Below are 21,630 nucleotides of genomic sequence, written 5' to 3' on the forward strand. Positions count from 1 at the left end.
ATTATAATTGTGTAACTTCTATCCTATGTATTTATAGAGAACTTTTTCTCCCATTATGTGACTACCTCTTCACTTAATAATTTTCTTTATTGTATCAAAGCTTTTAAGTCAGTCACATGAGATCCTCATTGTTGATTGCTGGTAGCATTTCCTGTGCTACCAGATTCTATTCAAAAACAATTTTTATGTCTGTCTACTTTCTGATGCTTTCTAATTTTCACTTTATAGTTTTAAGTTATGAGGTCTTATATTAAGGAGTTGAGTTCTGTCCAAGTTAAAATGGTTTCATTCAGTTACATGTTAATGGTAAGGATTTTCAGGATCATTTATTGAAAATGTCAACTTTTCTTTCTTTTATACTTTTAGTTGTTATATTTCCAACCTTAATTTTTAATACTTTTACTAGCTATAAGATCAACTATACATATTCAAGTCTGAAAATACAATAGGGGAGAATCTATGATTGTAATTTTGCAAAGTTGACATAATAATCACAGTTTCCTAAAAGTTTAGGATTTTACTCCAAACTATAGAAAAGTGTTATTCTAGGATGTAGTCATAATCATGCAATCTTCTTTGGCAGTGAAAAGTAATGAATGCAGAGACTTATGGGTGTTCTGGGTATTAGGAATAAGAGAATAAGTGACTGTTGAATCCTCAGTCCCCAAAGAGATAGCTGTATTCCACCCACATACAACCCAGAAGGCTCAGAAAACATAGTATAAAAGGATGGAAAGGAATATATAGAAAAGAGGGTACATTGGTGGGAGTAGAAGAAAAGTGAGAGGAGCTAAATTGTGCAAGAATACTCAGGATGCACTAGACTAGATATGTGTATGAAATTATCAAGAAAAACGCTTAAATGTACAAACTAAAAATCTGCCAATATCAAGAGAAAGGATAATTCTTTGTGTTTGTTTTGGGTGTTTTGTTTTGTTGCATTATTCTTCCTGGAAATGTGAAGTTGCTGATATAAATCTTGAAGTATAGCAGTAACTTACAAAAATACAGAGTTAGAACAATTTATGTTGTATAAACCTTTTTTTAAAAATGAATAAAATCATTTCTAGTGGTGTTCTGCTATCCTCACAAATCAATGCCTAGCCGAATTGTCATAAGAGAGGCTTCCTGCTGCACCTAACACCTACAGTCAAACATAAGGAGGAAGAGCCCAAATTGAAGATATCCACCAGGTTTCTCACTTGGAGCTCATGGAATCCTGTGGAAAGCATAAGGTGGCAAGGGTGGGGGTCAGGAGTCAAAGGGGTCAAGAACTGCAGGAGAACACAACACATGGAATAAACTAAGCCAGGCTTTTTATGGTCTCACAGACTGAAGTGGCAATCATGGAACTTACATGGGTTCTAACAGTGGGAGGGGGAATGTCTCTTTTTCCCACTCTTGGGACCCTTTAACTCCTACTGGGTTGCCTTGCCTAACTCTGATATGAAGCTTTTTGTTTAAACTTATTGTATATTGGTATATACTGTTCTGTTGATATCCCTGGATATCTGCTCTTCCCTGAAGGGAAATGAAGGAGTAGAACCAAGGAAGAGGGGAGATATGTACATGAGAGAACTGGGAGAAGTGAAGGGTGTGGATGCATGATATTAGAGAGGAATAAATAAAAAATAATAAAACAGCATATTACTTATTGATTTTTTTACATATTTCATTCTTTCCCAATACTGAAAAAAATCCAAACTCAGAGATCTATAAATGAAAAATATAAAATCAAAAAGTCAATGAGAGAACCAAAATTGAAGACCTGAAGAGAGGTTACAGAGTGAATGACTTTTGTCAATAACAACAATAAATGAAGAAGATTAGAACATAGGAAGGGGCAATGGGGAGGGAAAGGGAGAGTTAAGGCTAAGGTGTAGGGAAGGACAGGAAAGATGGCTAGATGGCCATGAAAATGATTGGAAATCTGAAACTGAAGTAGGTGATGGGGAGCATCTCCAGGATGAGACAGAGTCCTGGGATTGGAGGGGGGCACCCAAGAATAAATAGGGGTGACTTTGGCTGTGACTCATTATATTGGGGATATGGAATCTGAATGGAAATGAAATGAAGAGGCCACCTCTTGTAGCCAGACTGGAATCCTGATAGAGTGGCAGGAACACCAAGCCACCCACAAAAAGTTTGGCCTAAAATTTATCCTGACTACAAGTAGTATAAGCATGGGCTTAGGAGCAAAGGCTGAGGGAATGGCCAATCAATAACTGAGCCAACTTGACACTCATCCCATGAGCAAGGACCAGTTCCTAACACTATTAATGATACTCTGTTATGCTTGCAGACACAAGTATGTTCTCTTAGAGGCTACACCCAGTAGCTGACTCAGAAAGATACAGACACCATTGCCAAAGAGCCAAACGAGGTGGGGACTCTTATAGAAGAACAGGCAGAAGGATTGATCATAACCCGAAGTAAGTAGGAAACTCACAGGAAGACCAACAGAATTGACTAGCCTGGACCCTTGGGTCTCTCAGAGCCTGAAACACTAACCAAACGACATACACAGGTTGGACCAAGGCCTCCTAGCAGATATGTTGCAGATGTGCATCCAGTTCATTATGTAGGTCCTTAATAACTGGAACGAGGGCTATCCCAAAGCTGTTGCCTGTAAGTAGAATATATTCTACTACCTGGGTGCCTTGTCTCAACTCAGTATGAAGGGAAGATTTTAGCCTTGCAGAGACTTGAAGTACCAGAGTGAAGGGGATACATGGGTGAAGGCACTGGCTTAGAGAAGCGCAGATAGGACTGGGGAATGACTGTGTGAGAGTGTGACAGGGAAGCAGACAATGAGCAGGATAAAAAGTGAATAAGAAAAATAAATAAAAACACAAAACAAAAAGCAGATTTTTATAGATTAGATCATAAATTGGGAGACACTTTTTAAAACTCTGAATGTTCAACATGGAAAATGAAGGATTTTGTTACATGTATAGAAAAGAATATATTTTTTTAAAAAAAATCACAGCAGAAAATTTCCCAAATCTAGAGAAAATGAAGCACACCAAGCTACAAAAGGCATTTAGAGCCTTAAGCAACAAAGGCAGGAGGGAAATCCTGCATCATATTATGGTTAAAATAATAAATACTCAGAAAAGTAGTACATTATAATCTATAATGAAACCACACCAAACAACACTAAAAGACAGGCCCTTTGGCATACTTGCAAATTTATCAAAAATATCTTTATGAACCTGGAAATATCTTTGTTGCTGTTATTATTTTTGAGATTGCAACTTAATTACAAACAATTTTCCTTCCCTTTCCTCCTTCCAAACCCTCCCCTATATTTCTCCTATCTCTCCTTCAATTTTTTGTCTCCTTTTAATTAATAATTATATATATGTATATAGGAATATGTATGTGTATATGCATATATGTATATATATGTGTGTGTATATGAATATATGTGTATATGTGTATATGTGTATATGTATATATGTGTATATGTGTATACATGTGTATGTGTATACATATATATGCAATAATTGCAAATATATATGCTAAATAAAACATTTTGACTACACTATTACTGGTATTTATGTTTTCGGGGTTGATTATTTGGATCTGAACCACAGATTAGTATGCTCTTGCCTGAAGCTCTTGTTTCCAGCTTCCCTGGACTAGCAGATTTTTGTTTAAGGGTGAGGCCTCTTGGGCTTTATTCCATCCATTTTGACATTTTGTTGGTGAAGTACTGCAACTTTTAGAGGTGTTGGGCCTAAAAAATGTAGGTTTAGAAGGTAATTTATATTTACCTTCTAAAGGTAAACTTCTTCTGGTAGAGTCTTCTACCAGAGTAGCTGCATTTTGTGAATGAGACCTACTATGTTTTCAGACTCATCTCTTCATTTTCCTTGTCATGACCCTTTCCCCACTTATCTCCATCTGAATCTTTATGGATCTGTTCATCTCTATGCTAAAAAAAATGTGCTTTTAGTATGTGCATGGCATGTAACAATAACTAAATGCAGCCTGTTGAGTACATATTATTTTTATGTCTGTTTTCAGGGCTAATCATTTGGCATTGGACAACCTATTTGGGTGCTCTTCTGTGAACAGGATCACATATCCCTCTTCCAAGTTTAATGCCTGTAGTTCTTTGTGTAGGGCTTTTTATCATGGGCCTTTCCCAATCTATTCTTTCACATTCTTTGGAGTCATCTTCATTCTGCTCACATTTAAAAGGCCATATTGTCAACATTTTGCTGATATAGATTCTGATACTCACAGATGACTGTAGTCTCTACTCCTCATCAGGGACTATTCAAGTAGTGTGTTTGAAAATTTAAAGAGAAATCCAAATCCAGACTAAACTACTCAGAAAAATAATTTGTTATAATTAAGGACAAAAATAATTTCCATGATGAAAAGAAGTATGTGGTTTCTTAGTCATGTCTATGAAATATAAAAGAAAGAATCCTTTAAACTGAAGAAAAATTAAAATATCCTGAAGGATATAGGAAACAACTGACCACATTAAACCTTTAGTTCAACACATGAGAGGGTAAAAATAAACAAACAAAGAATATAAAGTCAACAAAATGACAGGAGTCAGTAAACATATTTTACTAATGGGTTAAATTTTCTAATCATAATACATTGACTAGCAATATGAATGAAAAAAGGAACAATTTATGTGTTGGCTCCAAGAAATGTACTTTTCTAGTCAGAATCGTGACTATGAGAACAAACTATCAAGAGGAAATTTTAATTTAAACACACACACACATACACACACATACACTCACACCTATATATAATACAGATGCACTCAATTTGGTAAAATATTACTTGATATGAAGGCATAGGCTAACTTCTTTAAAACAGGAGATGATTTTAATACTCTATTCTCATGAAGAAAAATGTCATCTCTCAAAAATTAAACAAAGATTTGAGCTGAATGAAATGCATGACATTATATGTTTGGACATTTGAATATTTGAAGTTACAAATCTGTACATATGAACAAATAACTCGTCATTTGGTATTTTTGTTTAGGAAGGGTGTAAATACTTTTGGAGGATCCTCAGAGTTGCCCTCTCCTGATGCTGGTCTGGAATTTTAAGCAGGATTAGGCATCATTCATCAGTGTCTCTTAATCTTGTTTTCATTTTACAGATAGAGATAAAACCATCAAGATTCCTCCAAGTTTTACTAGAATTTAGAGCATCAAGTATTTTAGAAAAAACTAATAGTCTTTTTTAAAAACACATGCATAGATAAATACCCTCAAGAATATAATTAAAAGAGGTCTCAGACTATGAGTTCAATGTAGATAAATTGAAAAATGATAGACATAAAGTGAATGGTTTTTATACTTCTAGTTCTGTTAAATTTTCTGTCATTTTGTTGATAGATAAATACATCAAAAATATATTATATAATTAAGAATAAAAGAATAACATCTAATGTGAAAATCCACAGCCTGAAAATGCCTATTCTAACTATATAGAAGTTCACTGAGATATACCTCTTTCAGTAGAGAAAATTTCAGTGTATTAATTGTTTAAATTTCAAAGTTTTTATGATAACGTGACTTTAACTTTTTTTTTTTTGAGACAGAGTTTCTCTGTGTAGTCCTAGCTGTCCTGGAATTCACTTTGTAGACCAGACCAGCTTCAAACTCAGAAAGATATCTAATTTTTAAAAATTGTATTTAAATGTTTTCATTTTTGTTAATAGATGCTGCTGCTCTTGGTACTCAATAGATAATAGATAAGATAGAAAATATTACAAATATATACATTAGCTTATACATTTTTGTAGATTTTAACAAAGTAGATTTAAATTCAATATCTATTTTCCATACAACTCTCAAAATATGAAACCATTTAGGGAAGTCTAATACAATACTTTTACTTTATAGACCTAATAGCTGGAATTGTGTCGTTTCAACTAGATCATGCAAGAAAACCTGGGTCTGATAATACTTCAGAGGTTTCAGTTGACACTCCCTTCATTATCAATGTCTAGTCTCCTGTAAAGTGATTTTTAATATTTTTATTCCATTTTTTTATCCATTCTCTTATGTGTGTATGTTAGGGGGGAGTACAAAGCAACATTCTTTTTGTCACTTTGATTTTATTTAATAATATCCCCAGGAGTTCTCTCTACAAATGTACAAAAGCTAATTGACTTAAAAAGCTAGAATTTGATTTTAGCTGTACTTTATTCAGATTGAAAAATATGTATAAACAGAATTCATCGTAAACTTGACACACATTACAGTGAGAAACATAATCAATGCAATGGAAAAACCTAAAAGATACTCTTGTCAAGCTGCAGGTAATCTAAAAGTGTGCCCAGCAAGGTACAGAACTCAAAAGTATGGTACAGTGCAGCCAGAGAGGGAAATATGTGAATCAAGTATTCCAAAATGCAAAAGGTACAAGAGAGCATTGATATCACTGACAAGAAACACTTTTTTCTCAACAAAGAAAACCTCTTTATTGGATCAAGAGACATGGCTCAGTTGTTGAAAATATTCATCACTCTGGCAGAAGACCTGGGTCTATCTCAGGAAGTCCACACTGAGGCTCACAATCATTAACTCTAGTCCTGTGCTTTGGGTGCCCTCTTGTGGCCTCTGCGGGTTTCTGTTTGCCCATGGTCCAATAAGATCATACAAGCACACACACATGTAGAGTTAAACAAAGAATTTTAACCTGAAGAACTTCGGATGGCGGAGAAGCATCTTAAAAAATGCTCAACTTCATTAGTCATTAGGGAAATGCAAATCAAAACAACCCTGAGATTTCACCTTACACCAGTCAGAATGGCTAAAATTAAAAATTCAGGAGACAGCAGATGTTGGCGAGGATGTGGAGAAAGAGGAACACTACTCCACTGTTGGTGGGGTTGCAAATTGGTACAACCACTCTGGAAATCAGTCTGGCGGTTCCTTCGAAAACTGGGCACCTCACTTCCAGAAGATCCTGCTATACCACTCCTGGGCATATACACAGAAGATTCCCCAGCATGTACTAAGGATACATGTTCCACCATGTTCATAGCAGCCCTATTTATAATAGCCAGAAGCTGGAAAGAACCCAGGCATCCCTCAGCAGAAGAATGGATGCAAAAAATGTGGTATATATACACAATGGAGTACTATTCAGCCATTAGAAATAAGAACTCAAGAAGTTAGACTCCAGAAAACCAAACAACCCTATTAAAAAATGGGGTACAGAGTTAAACAAAGAATTCTCACTTGAAGAACTTCGGATGGCGGAGAAACATCTTAAAAAATGCTCAACTTCATTAGGGAAATGCAAATCAAAACAGCCCTGAGATTTCATCTCACACCAGTCAGAATGGCTAAGATTAAAATTTCAGGAGACAGCAGGTGTTGGCCAGGATGTGGAGAAAGAGGAACACTCCTCCAATGCTGGTAGGGTTGCAAATTGGTACAACCACTCTGGAAATCAGTCTGGCGGTTCCTCCGAAAATAAGGATACATGTTCTACTATGTTCATAGCAGCCCTATTTATAATTGCCAGAAGTTGGAAAGAACCCAGGTATCCCTCAACAGAAGAGTGCATGCAAAAAATTTGGTATATCTACACAATGGAGTACTATTCAGCCATTAGAAACAATGAATTCATGAAATTCTTAGGCAAATGGATGGAGCTGGAGAACATCATACTAAGTGAGGTAACCCAGACTCAAAAGATGAATAATGGTATGCACTCACTAATAAGTGGATATTAACCTATAAAACTGGAATACCAAAAACATAATCCACACATCAAATGAGGTACAAGAAGAACGGAGGAGTGGCCCCTTGTTCTGGAAAGACTCAGTGAAGCAGTATAGAACAAAATCAGAACAGGAAAGTGGGAAGGGTTGGGTGGGAAAACAGGGGGAGGGAAGGGGACTGATGGGACTTTCGGGGAGTGGGGGTCCAGAAAAGGGGAAATCATTTGAAATGTAAATAAATATATCAATAAATTAAAAAAAAAGAAATAATGAATTCATGAAATTCGTAGGCAAATGGATGGAGCTGGAGAACATCATACTAAGTAAGGTAACCCAGACTCAAAAGATGAATCATGGTATGCACTCACTAATAAGTGGATATTTACCTAGAAAACTGGAATACCAAAAACATAATCCACACATCAAATGAGGTACAAGAAGAACGGAGGAGTGGCCCCTTGATCTGGAAAGACTCAGTGAAGCAGTATAGGGCAAAACCAGAACAGGGAAGTGGAAAGTGTTGGGTGGGAAAAAAGGGGGAGCGAAGGGGGCTGATGGGACTTTCGGGGAGTGGGGGTCTAGAAAAGGGAAAATCATTTGAAATGTAAATAACGAATTTATCGAATAACAAAACCATTTTTAACTAAAAATGTTAAATGAGAACATTAAACAACAATTTCAAATATATGCACATGTGTAGATGAATTCTTTAAAAAAAAACAAGGTGGCTAATATTGGTTTCAGGTGGGTAAATAGTTGTGATTTCTGAAATGTCAGTACCAGATTTAATATTGTCAAAAACTACCATAATAGAAAAATCAATTGCTTATTCTGTTTCAAAGTGTCAAAAATTTTAATGGTTAGAAAAATTAACACAATACTTACAAGTTATGTTTAAGATATTTATATTGGAATTTGATAACATTAAATTTGATAGTGTTTTATAATTTTCCCTAAATAGTAATAGTTAAGCATCTTGTTTCATAAAATATATTACCACAACTTCTGTTATTCTGCAAATAAGATCTGAAGTTTAAATTTGCCATTTTTATGTTGAGTCATTTCCAAATGTTTCTGTCTCAAATCATGACTGTAATTACTGGGAAAAAAGTTTTAATTTGGCAGATTAACTAGAAAATTTTGCTAAAAAATTTTTTGGAAAACAGTGCTTGTTAATATGAACATGCAGCTTGAGTTTACTATGAAAACTTCCATTTCCAATTTGTAAAGGTTGTATCCTAAACAAGTGTAAGGATGTCTAAAATAGAAGCATACTGTCATCTTTCTGAAGGCTTGCGCCAACTGAGTCCCTCCATGTCCTTGACACCTTGTGCAGCATGGTCATTATTAGACATTAGACATTAATGTTTTTTCACATGAAGAAAAGGTAAAATATATAATTTCAAATGTATAAATTTATCCATATACATGTGAAACAAATTAAACATTCTGATGATAAGAAATGGAAGTCCTTATCTATAAAAAGTAGAGATAAATTATTGAAAGGAAGCCTAAGTTTTCATAATTCTTCTAACAAAAAATAATGACCACTCATATGAAACTAATGACTTTCTAAGCCTAATAACTACATGAGACAGGACAGTCTTTCAGATCAACACTTTCTCTTACTCAGGGTCGTTATCAAGGCACCTTTAACATCTTTGTTCCTCAAGCTGTAGATTAAAGGATTCAGCAGAGGAACTGTATTGGTATAAAAGACAGAGGAGATTTTGTCTTCATTCATTGACTCAGCAGAAGATGGTTTGAGATACATAAATGCACCTGATCCAAAGAACAGAGAAACTGCTATTATATGGGAACTGCACGTGCTAAAGGCTTTGGACTTGCCCTCCTTGGACATGATATGAAAAATACTTGAGAGGATGAAACCATAAGAGATAAAGATGGTGATGCTGGGAACAAGAATATTAATGCCCACAACAACAAATACCTCCAGCTCATTGACATAGGTGCTGGTGCAGGAGAGCTGAAGCAAAGGAAGGATGTCACAAAAATAGTGATTGATAGTGTTTTCATCACAGAAGATCAGTCTTAGCATACATCCTGTGTGAGCCATGGCACCAGAAAATGCCATCATGTATGAACTCAACATAAGGCTCAAACATAGCTTAGGAGACATGACCATATTATACAAGAGTGGATTACAAATGGCCACATAGCAATCATAGGCCATTGAGGTTAAAACATAACACTCAGAAATGGCGAAAAAACAGAAAAAGAAAAGCTGGGTCATGCATCCTCTATAGGAAATAATGTTTTTCTCTGATATAAAATTCATCAGCATTTTAGGTGTGAACACAGAAGAGTACCAGAGGTCAACAAAGGACAAATTAAAGAGGAAAAAGTACATTGGAGTGTGGAGGTGAGAATTCAGTCCAATTAAGCTGATCAAACCCAGATTTCCCAACACAGTGACCACACACATCGTTAGAAACAAGAAGAAGAGGGGGCACTGGAGGTCAGGCTTCTTGGTTAATCCCACCAGAATAAACTCAGTCACTAAAGAGACATTTTCAGTGCCCATTCTTCTTTAAAGGAATCTGTTAGCACAGGCCAAGAGAAATCATGTTAGAGTAAAATACAAACATTCCCACAATAATCTTTTATACAACACAGAACGCCGTCCTCAGAACTAATTTCCTTAATATAATCATTATCTTGTGCTTAAATTTTTAAAACACACACACACACAACTCAGTTTCTGTTATTTTTATTCATCTTCAGGCTAATTTGTACTGCTAATATATTTTTGGAAATGTGGCCTTCCTTGGGAGATGGTTAACTCACCAGGGACTACACTCTTAGAGAAAACTCAGTCCCCTTCTCACAGCAGCCTACAATTGCTAAGGAAGGGACTTCAAATCCCACTCTCTTTCCTATTCAAGATTTCGGTTGCACTGTACTGGGGTTGCACAAATTTTATGCATGGTTTCACAATTATTGTTAAGTTTGTATATATAACTTCTATTATGTGTCCAAAAACACATTTTTCCTTATAATAATTTGTCCTCTGGCTGTTATACTCTTTCCACATTTAATTATTAAAAAAATAAACAATTTTATACTATATCAAGCCCATCCATATGCAAGCATGTCTTCTGAAATTCAAAGAATATGGAAGGAGAGAGCTGAAACAAGATAGAATGATATTCAGTTTTTCCTTCTCATGAAACTTCCCTCATTGATGAGATCAGATAAATATACCTTGGCAACATTTGTTGATCTCTAACACAGGTTAAACTTTGACAAAATGATATCAGTATGTTGTTTTAAAAAAATCAAGAATGGTTTCATTACTTCCACATGATAGGAAAAAAATCTAAGAATATAGAACAGTAAGATTTTATCCAAGAAGAATGAATTACTTCAAAATTCTGCTTTCTCTAATGTCCCCAATATCTCTGAGCAGTTTCCATGCCTCATTTTGAACAGAACTTTATATATCTTTCATTTGAATCAGCAAAATATGGAAAATAGCGATTTTTATTTTAGATCTCTGGACTTAAAACTCAAAGGAGGACAATAAAATGAATGGAATTCAGAAAGTCACATTTATCAAGCTAAAAATATACTGTTTCTTCATTTTTTTTTACTTACTTAGCTTGTCTTGAATGAGCAGTTATGTCATAGATATATTTTGAGTTATGTTCAGTCAGTTTCTCAAACTGAAACTCATAACTTAGTGTGATAGGTTAAAGTCATCTCAAGAAGCAAAATAAAATTATCTCCTTTCCCTTTTATGTGTAAGAGTTTCAATGTGCTACTAATGCTATCACACAGTCCCATATAAATAGGATAATCACCCAGGCTTCTCAAAGGAATAGTTTCTATGTGTATTAGGGAGATAAATGGTTTACAGCTATGCCTTGGACTTTTAATCTGTCATTATTTCCTTAGGGAACTATGATATTTTACTCAAGTTTTCCTTCACTTTAGGGATTGGAAATGCTCCAGGGACAATGAAAACTACATAGTTTCTAATTCATCAAGGTAAAAGAATAGGAAGTCCAGAATCCTTCTTAATTAACACAGTATCTGAGCCACAATTATGTGCTAATCAATCTGTGAAGATTGTGAAAACAAGGCATGGAGTTCTTGCATCCTGGTCTGCTATGATCGCAGCCACACTGGACTGACAGTGGGAAACAAGCCATGAACTACTTCTGACATAGTTACACAGAATAAGGATGAAATCACTCTCCTAGGAAACAAGTGTAACATGCACACACACATTTAATGTCACATTGTGTTTACCTGTTATTTCTAAGGTTATTTTCTATGTAGCCTGTCTCACAGGTCTTTCTAAACAACAAATTACTTACTCTGATCCCAAATGCAGTAAGAAGAGTAGGTGGAAGTGACTGGCTGTAGAGTTAATACTCTCAAGTCAGTATAGGGATAAGAGATGAAAAATCTCACCTGCAGTTTCTCCTAATTAAAAATATAAATGGTGAGTGTGGCATTTCCAATGCCCTAAACTTTCTAGGTGTTAACCAGATCTTTGCCTATTGTACAAAATGTTGAACTATTGTCAGGTGTTAATAGGAATTAAAATGCACTGCATTCATTTTCTGTAACAATAAGAATAGATGTAGGGGAAAAAAGAATAGATATGGGGATTGCAAAGGAGATCTCCACTGTTCCTCCCTGAAATATGTCAGAGGAATAAAATATAAAAGCTCCTAGACACATTATCTCCTAGCATCAGCTCCAGGGTGGAGGGAAGTATCAAATATGTCATGATGCAACTTATTTGGATACTACCCTGGAGTTGGTTTTGATCTCTGTTCCTTCAGAGTTCTGAAGGAATCTATCATTCGGAACATAGAGGTGTTACTCAGGACAAAACAAAACAAAAGTGAATGCTATATTGAACCATTTAAAAATATTAATATCAATACTTTTCAAACCTTTACCAAATGTTGAAGGAATGTTAATACATAAAGAATCACTTTTATAAGTCAAATAACTAAAGTCAAGCAAAAATAGTCAAACATATATATAGTCACTCCAATGGCTATATTTTAAGTTTTTCTTTAATCCAGCTAAGCATGTAAGGTTAGTTTGGACATGGCTGTCTTATCATGATTGTTTTTCAACCTTTCCTTATATTTATTTCTTACTAATTTTCTAATAAAGTTGGGCATATTTTGTTGTACACTTTTATTACTCTCTATAGGGATTCATTTTTATATATGCTTATTTTCTTAATTAAGGTCTCATACTAGTCATTGTTAGTATATTAAAATAGAATTGACATATATATGTTGACACTTAAAGATTGTTGAATATTTGTGTTCAATATAAAATATTTGTTTGAATCTTTAGAACTTTTGATGTAGAAGGCCATATCCTTCCTGAAGAGAATTCATTATTCTTCATTGTAACTGCTTGCATTTTAATGCTAATTGGGTCCCCAAAAACAGTTTGCGCTAGAGAGCCTGTATATAGCTTTTGGGAAACTATCCCATCTTGATTCTGATTGGTAAATGAAGAGTCCAGCAGATAATAACTGAGGAGGAAAGACAGACTGGATTTTAGGATTCCCAGGCTTGGGACCAGAAAGAGGGGAAAGAGATCCACCATTCTAGGAGAGTTTGGAGAGAGGGGAGACATGGCATAGAAATGCAAGGAGAGCACCATGAAACTGTGGCCCAGACCGCTTACTAGTTGGAATTAAGAGCAGCCAAGAAGGAACATAGAAATTAGTAAATATTAACTTGGAATTATCAGTGGGAGGTAAATTCTAGCAGCATGCAGGTTAGTAAGTTGCTCAATTATTGTGCTGCTTAGGATATATTAAAATGTCAAGGCTGTGTATATATATTTTTTTCTGGAACATAAACCATTGAGGTGGTAGCAACCAATTCTGGTATTTATTAAAAAATATTATTTCTACACTTCATGATTTCTTGTCTTTTTCCCCCAATGTCTTAGTCTAATACTTTGGTACAATTTGATTAGAAATTCCAAAAGGCTTATCATTGTAATCTTTATCCCAGCATTAGTGTTGAATGAAATCCTTTTCTTGGTCCATATATATATATATATATATACATATATTATATATATAATACTTTTATTCTGTCTTATGATTTTGCATCCTTTTTAAAGTGGTATTTTTAGAATTACCACTGTTTTATTTACAGCACACTTAACTCAGCACATTTAAAGAAATTTTTTATCAATTAATTTTTATTGTTAAACCATATCACCTTTCATGCTATAAGCAGTCAAGGATATGACTATTCCACACCATATCTACACAGAAAAGACTAAGGACCAACTACCTATTCTCTCTCCATACTCTGTGTGTGTGTATGCCTTCATGAAATTGTTGCGTATGTACTTGCTTTATGTGTGCTTGTGGGATATATATGTATATACATATATGTGTGTATCTGTTTATACATGTGTATACATTCATGTGTATACACATGTGTATATAGGTACACATTGAAATATGTGTCCATGTATGTAGAAGCTGTACTTTTAGACATATGTGAATCTCTAGGTAATAAGTTACAAAATGCTCTAAGCTAGTATTATATAGCTCAAGATAATGTAGAACATGTCTTATGAACTTTAATAGAAACTGTATCACTTCACACTAATTCTGTAATTATAACAAGCATAGTAATCAAGCAACCCTCTGCATGTTAAATATTAGTCCTGACTCATATAGCCCAGTTATTATAAAAGGTGTAAGAGCTATACTGTAATGAATGCCTCCTACAGAAAGATGGATAAAGATCCCCTTTGTTGGTATCTGCACAAAGTCTGAAACTGGGGGTTAGGAAGGCTTTCCATGTAAACAGTGGCCAATAGAAAAGGATGCTGATGACTTTCATGATCTCAAAAGGTAGGTATTATTGCCAGTAAGAGTCCACCCATTTATAGCCATCTTGATTCGATTTTGGGAGAAATACTGGAACTCCTCTAAAGACAACCCATATTACCCACATCATATTGGCCCACCACAATAGTTGATATCTGTATTTTCCAGAAGAGTCTTTACTCTTTGCATAAATAGCCAGCTTGACCTGAGGAAAGTCAGCCACCCCCATCCTTTGAATATGTCAAATATTATATCTCGAGTTGTTTTTTTGAAGCTACATATGGATATTTAGTGCTTCAAATTAAGGACTGCAAAAATGTACATTATCTTCCCTATTTAAAAAGCTATCCAATTCTCTATTATGTCAAAAAGACATTGTCTTAGCCAGGGGTAATGGCACATACCTTTAATCCCAGCACTCAGGCTGCAAAGGTAGGTGGATCTCTATGAGTTTGACACCAGCCTGGTCTACAGATGGAGTTCTAGTATGGCCAGAGCAGAAAAATCCTGACTTGAAAACCATAAAGTAAAATAAAATAAAATAAAATAAAATAAAATAAAATAAAACAAAACAAAATAAAATAAAATAAAATAAAATAAAACAAAATAAAATAGAAGACATTCTTAAATTTTCACCAACAGTTTAATCCAATAAACAAAGAAACAAGCACACAAACAAACAAACAAATAAAAAACATCTTATTTGCTAACTGTACCTTGTTTTTTCTGCAACTTACATTCCATATAAGAATAGCACATAAAAGTCAACCAATACAGGAATGATTTGTTTTCAGTCCCCCTTGAGTTTAAATTTGCTATCCAATAACATAAGCAGTCAACCTGTCAATAGAAATGATCCTTATGATATTTCTAGGAATTTTCAGCAGAACATTGGAGCTAAAGGGAGACCTATCTTCCTAACAGTCATGAACTGAATTTGATCTTCCCACCCAGAGTCTCCGTGATCACTTGCAGTTCTCTTGCCATGGTTGTCTTCAAACTTCTTGATTTGCTACAAATGCAGCCAATATCTATCTTCTAGTGTAAGCATCTTCATTACCTGAATTTCTATTGATATCTAGTCAGTAAGGATCATTATTGTCATAATACATTCATAAAACTATGAAGGAAGCTGATTCCCAAATCTTCCTTTAAAATTCTCGGCAATGAGTTGTTTGAATGCCTAGCTTCTTTGATTCCTGGTCTAAACCCTATTATTTCAGTTTTTTCTATCCTTTATCAAATTATCTTATAATACAGACTAACACTCAGATAACTTTATTTATAATATTATGGATGAACTCAACTCCCCACTCTAAAAGATTTTATCTGCTCCTATAAGAACAATAATCTTCAACAAACTAAAAACTATAGTTAAAGAGAATACACACAGACAGACACACACACACACACACACACACACACACGTATACTTACCACACAGGGAAAAAGTCATTTTTTATAATGGAACTATTGTTGGATAGTCGTAATTCCTCAAGTAAAAACAATAACATGAATTAAGAATCCATAAATATAGAAGCTGTTGACTTGAAACCAGGAACATTTGGAAAATTTAGCTTATTTTATTAACAATACATCATTTTCCTCTTTGAGCATCAGTATTAAGTACACACAGTACATGAATGTAAGCAACCTAAGATAGAGTTGTTTGCCAATAAAAGTAATAAGCACAGTGTAATGTATCTGACAGTTTTTATGAGTAGTTTAAGAATTTATTTGCACTACAATGGAGAACACAGAAAGAAAGGCATTGTTCTGACTTACATTCACAAAGACACATTATAAGTTGAAATGAAGAAAACCTACAACCAATGGCAAATGATCATACTTGTACTAGTCTACTTGATAAATTGCAAAACAATTCAATTTTCATGGAAAATCAAACCTTCATAATGACATTAGAAAAGCAAACATGTCATTTAAATAATAGGCACAATTAAACAAAAGCCAAAAATCATTCATAATTTTGAAAATCATAAAGAAAAAAGATAATTTAAAACTATGAGAAATAAATTTTAAAATTATTCAAATTTTATTTTTTGAACATGAATAAAATAATTGTTGCATTAATCAAGAGATAATGCATCAATATTCCAAGGCATTCTATGGTAAATTTTAAAGACTAAATTTAAAAACAGAATAATGCCTAGGGAAGAAAATAGAATAAAATGTCATTCTGAAAAGCATTTTAAGTATATTTAAGAAATATCAGTATGCCTCCTAGCCTCAGGCAGATACATGTTTTATCCTTTCAAAATTTCCATCTCCTCAGAGTTTTCCTCAGGGCCATTTTTACATCATTGTTCCTTAAACTGTAAATTAAGGGATTCATCATGGGAACCACATTTGTATAAAATACAGAAGAGGTTTTTCCTTGATCCATAGATGAAGAAGAAGATGGTTTGAGATACATAAATGCACCTGATCCAAAGAAGAGACAAACTGCAATTATATGGGAACTGCAGGTACTGAAGGCCTTGGACCTGCCTTCATTGGACTTGATGTGGAAAATGTTAGAAAGAATGAAACCGTAAGAGATGAAGATAGTGATGCTGGGCACAATGATGTTGATGCCCACAACAATTAAAACTACAAGCTCATTGATATAGGTGCTGGTACAGGAGAGCTGCATCACAGGGAGGATGTCAAAGAAGTAGTGGTTGATGGTGTTAGCATGACAGAAAGTCAGTCTTAGCATACATCCTGTGTGAGCCATGGCACCAGAAAATGCCATCACATATGTACCAATCATAAGGTTCAAACACAATTTAGGGGACATGGCAACAGTGTACAAGAGTGGATTACAGATGGCCACGTAGCGATCATAGGCCATTGAAGTCAACATATAACACTCAGAAATGACAAAAAACAAAAGAAATATAACTGGGTCAAACATTCCATGTAAGAAATTGCATTCTTGCTCAGCATAAAGTTCATCAGCATTTTTGGAGTGAACACAGTAGAGTAGCAGAGGTCTATGAGGGACAAATTAAAGAGAAAGAAGTACATAGGGCTGTGGAGGTGAGAGTTGAGCACAATAAGAATTACCAAACACACATTTCCCAATGCAGTAACAATATATATTATTAGAAACACAAAGAATAGGGGTATCTGGAGATCAGGCTGGTTTGTTAAGCCTACCAGAATGAATTCAGTTACCAAAGAGACATTTGTAGAGGCCATGTTTCTCTAAGAGAATCTGCAGACAGAAAAATATTCTCATTAGAAAACGATCTCTTTTCCTATCATGGTTCTTTCCCCACAAGTGAAGTGTGTGTTGAATATGTGTGAGACTAGCTCCACATGAGCACATAAATCAAAATGTGCAGTCCCTCAGCAAATTATCGTATACAGAGAAGCATAGGGATATATATGTAAATACAATTTCTAGAAAGGTGGTTAAGTGAAAATAGATGAGGACAGAAACATTTTTCTCCCATTTATTTATTCTTTCAACAGAGTCTTCTCCACACATATAAAACTGGAGGCTGAGGCCTTGGCCACTTACTGGTGGCCATAGATATCAATTTATTTCTGGTGGAGCAAGGAATAAGGCTAGGAGATTTTGGCATGAAAAGAAATGTCACATTGAAGTCTGTCTCATATTAAGAAGGATTTCATTCATGAGGGATTAAGAAAATCAACATATCATCAAAAATTCAGAGATTTCTTACCTCTCCTCTTCAGTGTCGTTAGAAGAAAAAGTTTGGGTTCTAAGGCTTTTATTATATTAAGAAAATATAGTAAAGACTTAATTCCTGATATACCATAAAAATACTTCTGAACTACAGGTGAAATTTTATTATTAGAATTTGGAATGCTTTCCAACAGCAGAGGAAACTAACTTTATTATTATCCTCATACTGCCTCTAGATATGGCAAAAATTTTATTGTGAGTTAAGTGGCTCAACTCACTTGCTTATAAATGGACTAGAGGCAAACTTATTCCCTTCCCAAGAGAATAGAATGTAAATATAAAAAGAAACTGAGGTGATTGTATTTACAACTTGCATCATGATATGCCTTTAGTTCCCTTGGGACTTAAAATTTTTCTCTTAAGGGTAAAAATATCTTCTTATGGATGTTGAATTGTAAACTCCCAACTTCCCCAATTATCTTGATCTCTATAGAGGTATCTACTGTTTGTTTCATTGTTTCTTTCTTCATCTTGATCAAGAATTTCCAGCTGAATATACTCCAAGCTTCCTAATAACTGTTTTCTGAAAAAATTTAATGATTTGATAAATGACTTCAAGTTCTGCATGTCACAGAATCCCAGATATAAAGATAGATAGATAGATAGATAGATAGATAGATAGATAGATAGATGAGAATCATGATGATAATAGGAATAGAGATAAAGATGATAAAGATAGAGATACAGATAAATATAGAGAGATATAAAGATAAAAATAGAGATAGAGATGTTAAAGATATTATTTAAATTATTTTAAATGATCAGTATTTTGTGCGTGTAGTTGTTACTTCTAAATACCCACTGGATACATCTGAGAACTTCAGTCAATAATTGGAGTTATAATTTCATGCTTTCAATACTATCTCTTAGAAGAAATTATTTTTATGTTATAAAGTCCAATTTAAGTACTTTAGCTTTATAAATTTTTCTTTTAATTCTTGCTTTATTTTTGCCTCACCCTAAATCAAATTTTCCTCTCTTGATATCTTCAGTAAGTCTTAAATTTTAGTGCTTGCATTTACATAGAAACCCACTGTGTGAAATTTTTTGAAGATGTGAGTCAGGTATTCATACTGCCACTGTTTCCGGTTTTTACAAGGATTTATATATATTTGATTGTCATTTGAAAATCTTGTTATTTATATATTCATGTATATTTATGATTCATGTACTACGCTGTTTAGTTTAATTATTCCAGTGGGCAGTGGTGCCCCTGTCTTTACTTCTACCACCCTGGAGGCAAAGGCAGGCAGATCTCTTAGTTTGAGTACAGCCTGGTCTAGAGATGGAGTTCCAGGAACTAGGCAATGTTACTGCCTGTACATTGATATGCTCACTGAACACTGAATATCAAATGTTCCTGAATACATATATTTAGTGACTGAAAAAATGCATGGAAACCATTGTAGTTACAGACATACTCAAAAGCATATCAAGAGAATAGAAAAGATTATGAATATCGCCACAAATTTTTCAGGACCTCAGTTTAGATAAGAAATGTTGTACCTCTCTAAGCAACATTTTTTTTCTTGCAAGGAACATTTTATTAGGACAGTTAATTATTATGTACTATTATAAAGAAAAGTAAGACTATAAGTTATTTGTTTATTTTTTTAAATTTACCTGAAGTCATGTTTTTATTAGGGTGACTGAATGTCAGGTCTGTATTCTTCATAAAATGAGTTTATATGAAAGATTAAATATACCAGAAAATTCCACATTCCACATTGTACTTTTACCATTCTTCCCTTTCTTCCCCTTCCCACCTTTACAAATCTCTCCTCCCTTTGTCCCCCCCCCCCCTTCTCTGAGGAAAGGGGAGTCGTTTTATGTACCACCCCACCAAGGCACATCTGGTCCCAGCAGGTCTAGGTACATCCTCTCTGACTGAGGATCAACCAGGCAGTCTAAGAAGAGGGGGAAGAGATCCAATGTCTGGGAACATACACAGAAACAGCCCCTGTTCCACTTGTTAGGAAAACCACATGAATACCAAGGAACCAATTGCTACAGATATGTAGGCTTTCTAGGTCCAGCTCCTGAATGTTCCCTGGTTGATGGCCCAGAATTTTAAAACACTTCTGGTCCCAGGGTAGTTGACTCAATGGGTCTTCTTGTGGTGTCCTTAACCCCTCACACTTGCTCATTTCTCAGCTCTTCCACAAGAATCCCTGAGCTCTGTCTGATATTTGGCTTAGGTATTTGCATCTGCCGCTATCTGCTGCTAGATGGAACATCTAGAAGACATTTATGCAAGGTTCCTGTCAGCAAGCATAGTAGAGTATTGCTAATAGTGCCAGGGATTGCCTCTCTCGCATGGGATGGATCTCAAGTTGGGACAATTTTTTAGTTAACTATTCACTCAGACTCTGCTCCATCTTTATCCCTGCATACCTTGTGGCAAGACACATTTTGTATTGAAGATTTTGTGGGTGGATTGATGTCCCCCTCCCTCCTACAGAAGTCCTGACTCAGTATAGGAAGTAGCCACTTCAGTCTCTATACTACCCTCTAGTGGGAATCTAAGCTAGGGTTACCCCTCATAGATTCCCTTTATCCTCTCTCAAATCATAGACTCACAGTGAGTCCCCAGAGATGCCTAGCTCCTACCCCAAACTAACTCTTTCCATTTGCACCCGAGACTACTTTCACCACCCTCTCTTCTAACACCTGTTTGCCATCCGCATTCCCTTCCTCACCTCCTCCCCTACCCAGTTCCCTCTATCCATCAATCTCTTATGACTAATCAGGTTTCACTTTGAGTAAGATTCCCACATCCTTCCTCAATACCTCCTTATTACCCGGTTTCTTTTATTCTGTGGATTGTAGCATGGTTGTACTTTATGACTAATGTACCCTTATAACTGAATACATTCATGATGTCTTTGTTTTTAATAGCTGAATAGTATTTCATTGTACAGATGCACCAAAAAATTTTTTTAATCCATTCTTCAGCCTAGGAAGATCTAGTTTGTTTCCAGTTTCTTACTATTACAAATAAAGCTACTACGAACATCATTGACTAAATCTCTCTGTAGTATACTGAGGATACTGAGAAATATTTTGGGCATAAGCCCAGGAGTGGTATATTTGGGTTTTGAGGTAGAACCATTCTAAGTTTCTTAGAAACTGCCAAATTGATTTCCAAAATGTGAAGTTTGCATTTCTATCAGCAATGGAGGAGTGTTCCTCTTTCTCTGCATCCTTTCTAGCATGATCATAGCCATTTTGACGGGTATAAGATGGAATATTGGAGTGTTTTCATTTGCATTTTCCAGATGACTAAGGCCATTGAACATTTCTTTAAGTGTTTCTCTGTCATATGAGATTC

The 21,630-nt window shown here is 34.9% G+C and overlaps 1 protein-coding gene and 1 pseudogene across 1 annotated transcript; both read right to left on the reverse strand.

Annotated features, from left to right (window-relative positions):
* Positions 1–9,334: 9,334 nt before the first annotated feature.
* Positions 9,335–10,267, reverse strand: LOC127690022 (olfactory receptor 8B3-like). The gene has a single exon (XM_052189591.1). It carries the CDS (start codon positions 10,265–10,267, stop codon positions 9,335–9,337), a length of 933 nt encoding a protein of 310 aa, XP_052045551.1.
* A 6,586-nt stretch (positions 10,268–16,853) lies between these two features.
* LOC127690023 (olfactory receptor 8B3-like) lies at positions 16,854–17,785 on the reverse strand (annotated as a pseudogene).
* Between the last annotated feature and the right edge of the window lie 3,845 nt (positions 17,786–21,630).

This window comes from Apodemus sylvaticus, chromosome 7 (assembly GCF_947179515.1).
Source record: "Apodemus sylvaticus chromosome 7, mApoSyl1.1, whole genome shotgun sequence".
Classification (NCBI taxonomy): Eukaryota; Metazoa; Chordata; class Mammalia; order Rodentia; family Muridae; genus Apodemus; species Apodemus sylvaticus.

Bases quoted from the DNA above. Each gene is read 5' to 3' on its own strand.
- LOC127690022 (XM_052189591.1), bottom strand. From the start codon at position 10,267: ATGGGCACTGAAAATGTCTCTTTAGTGACTGAGTTTATTCTGGTGGGA.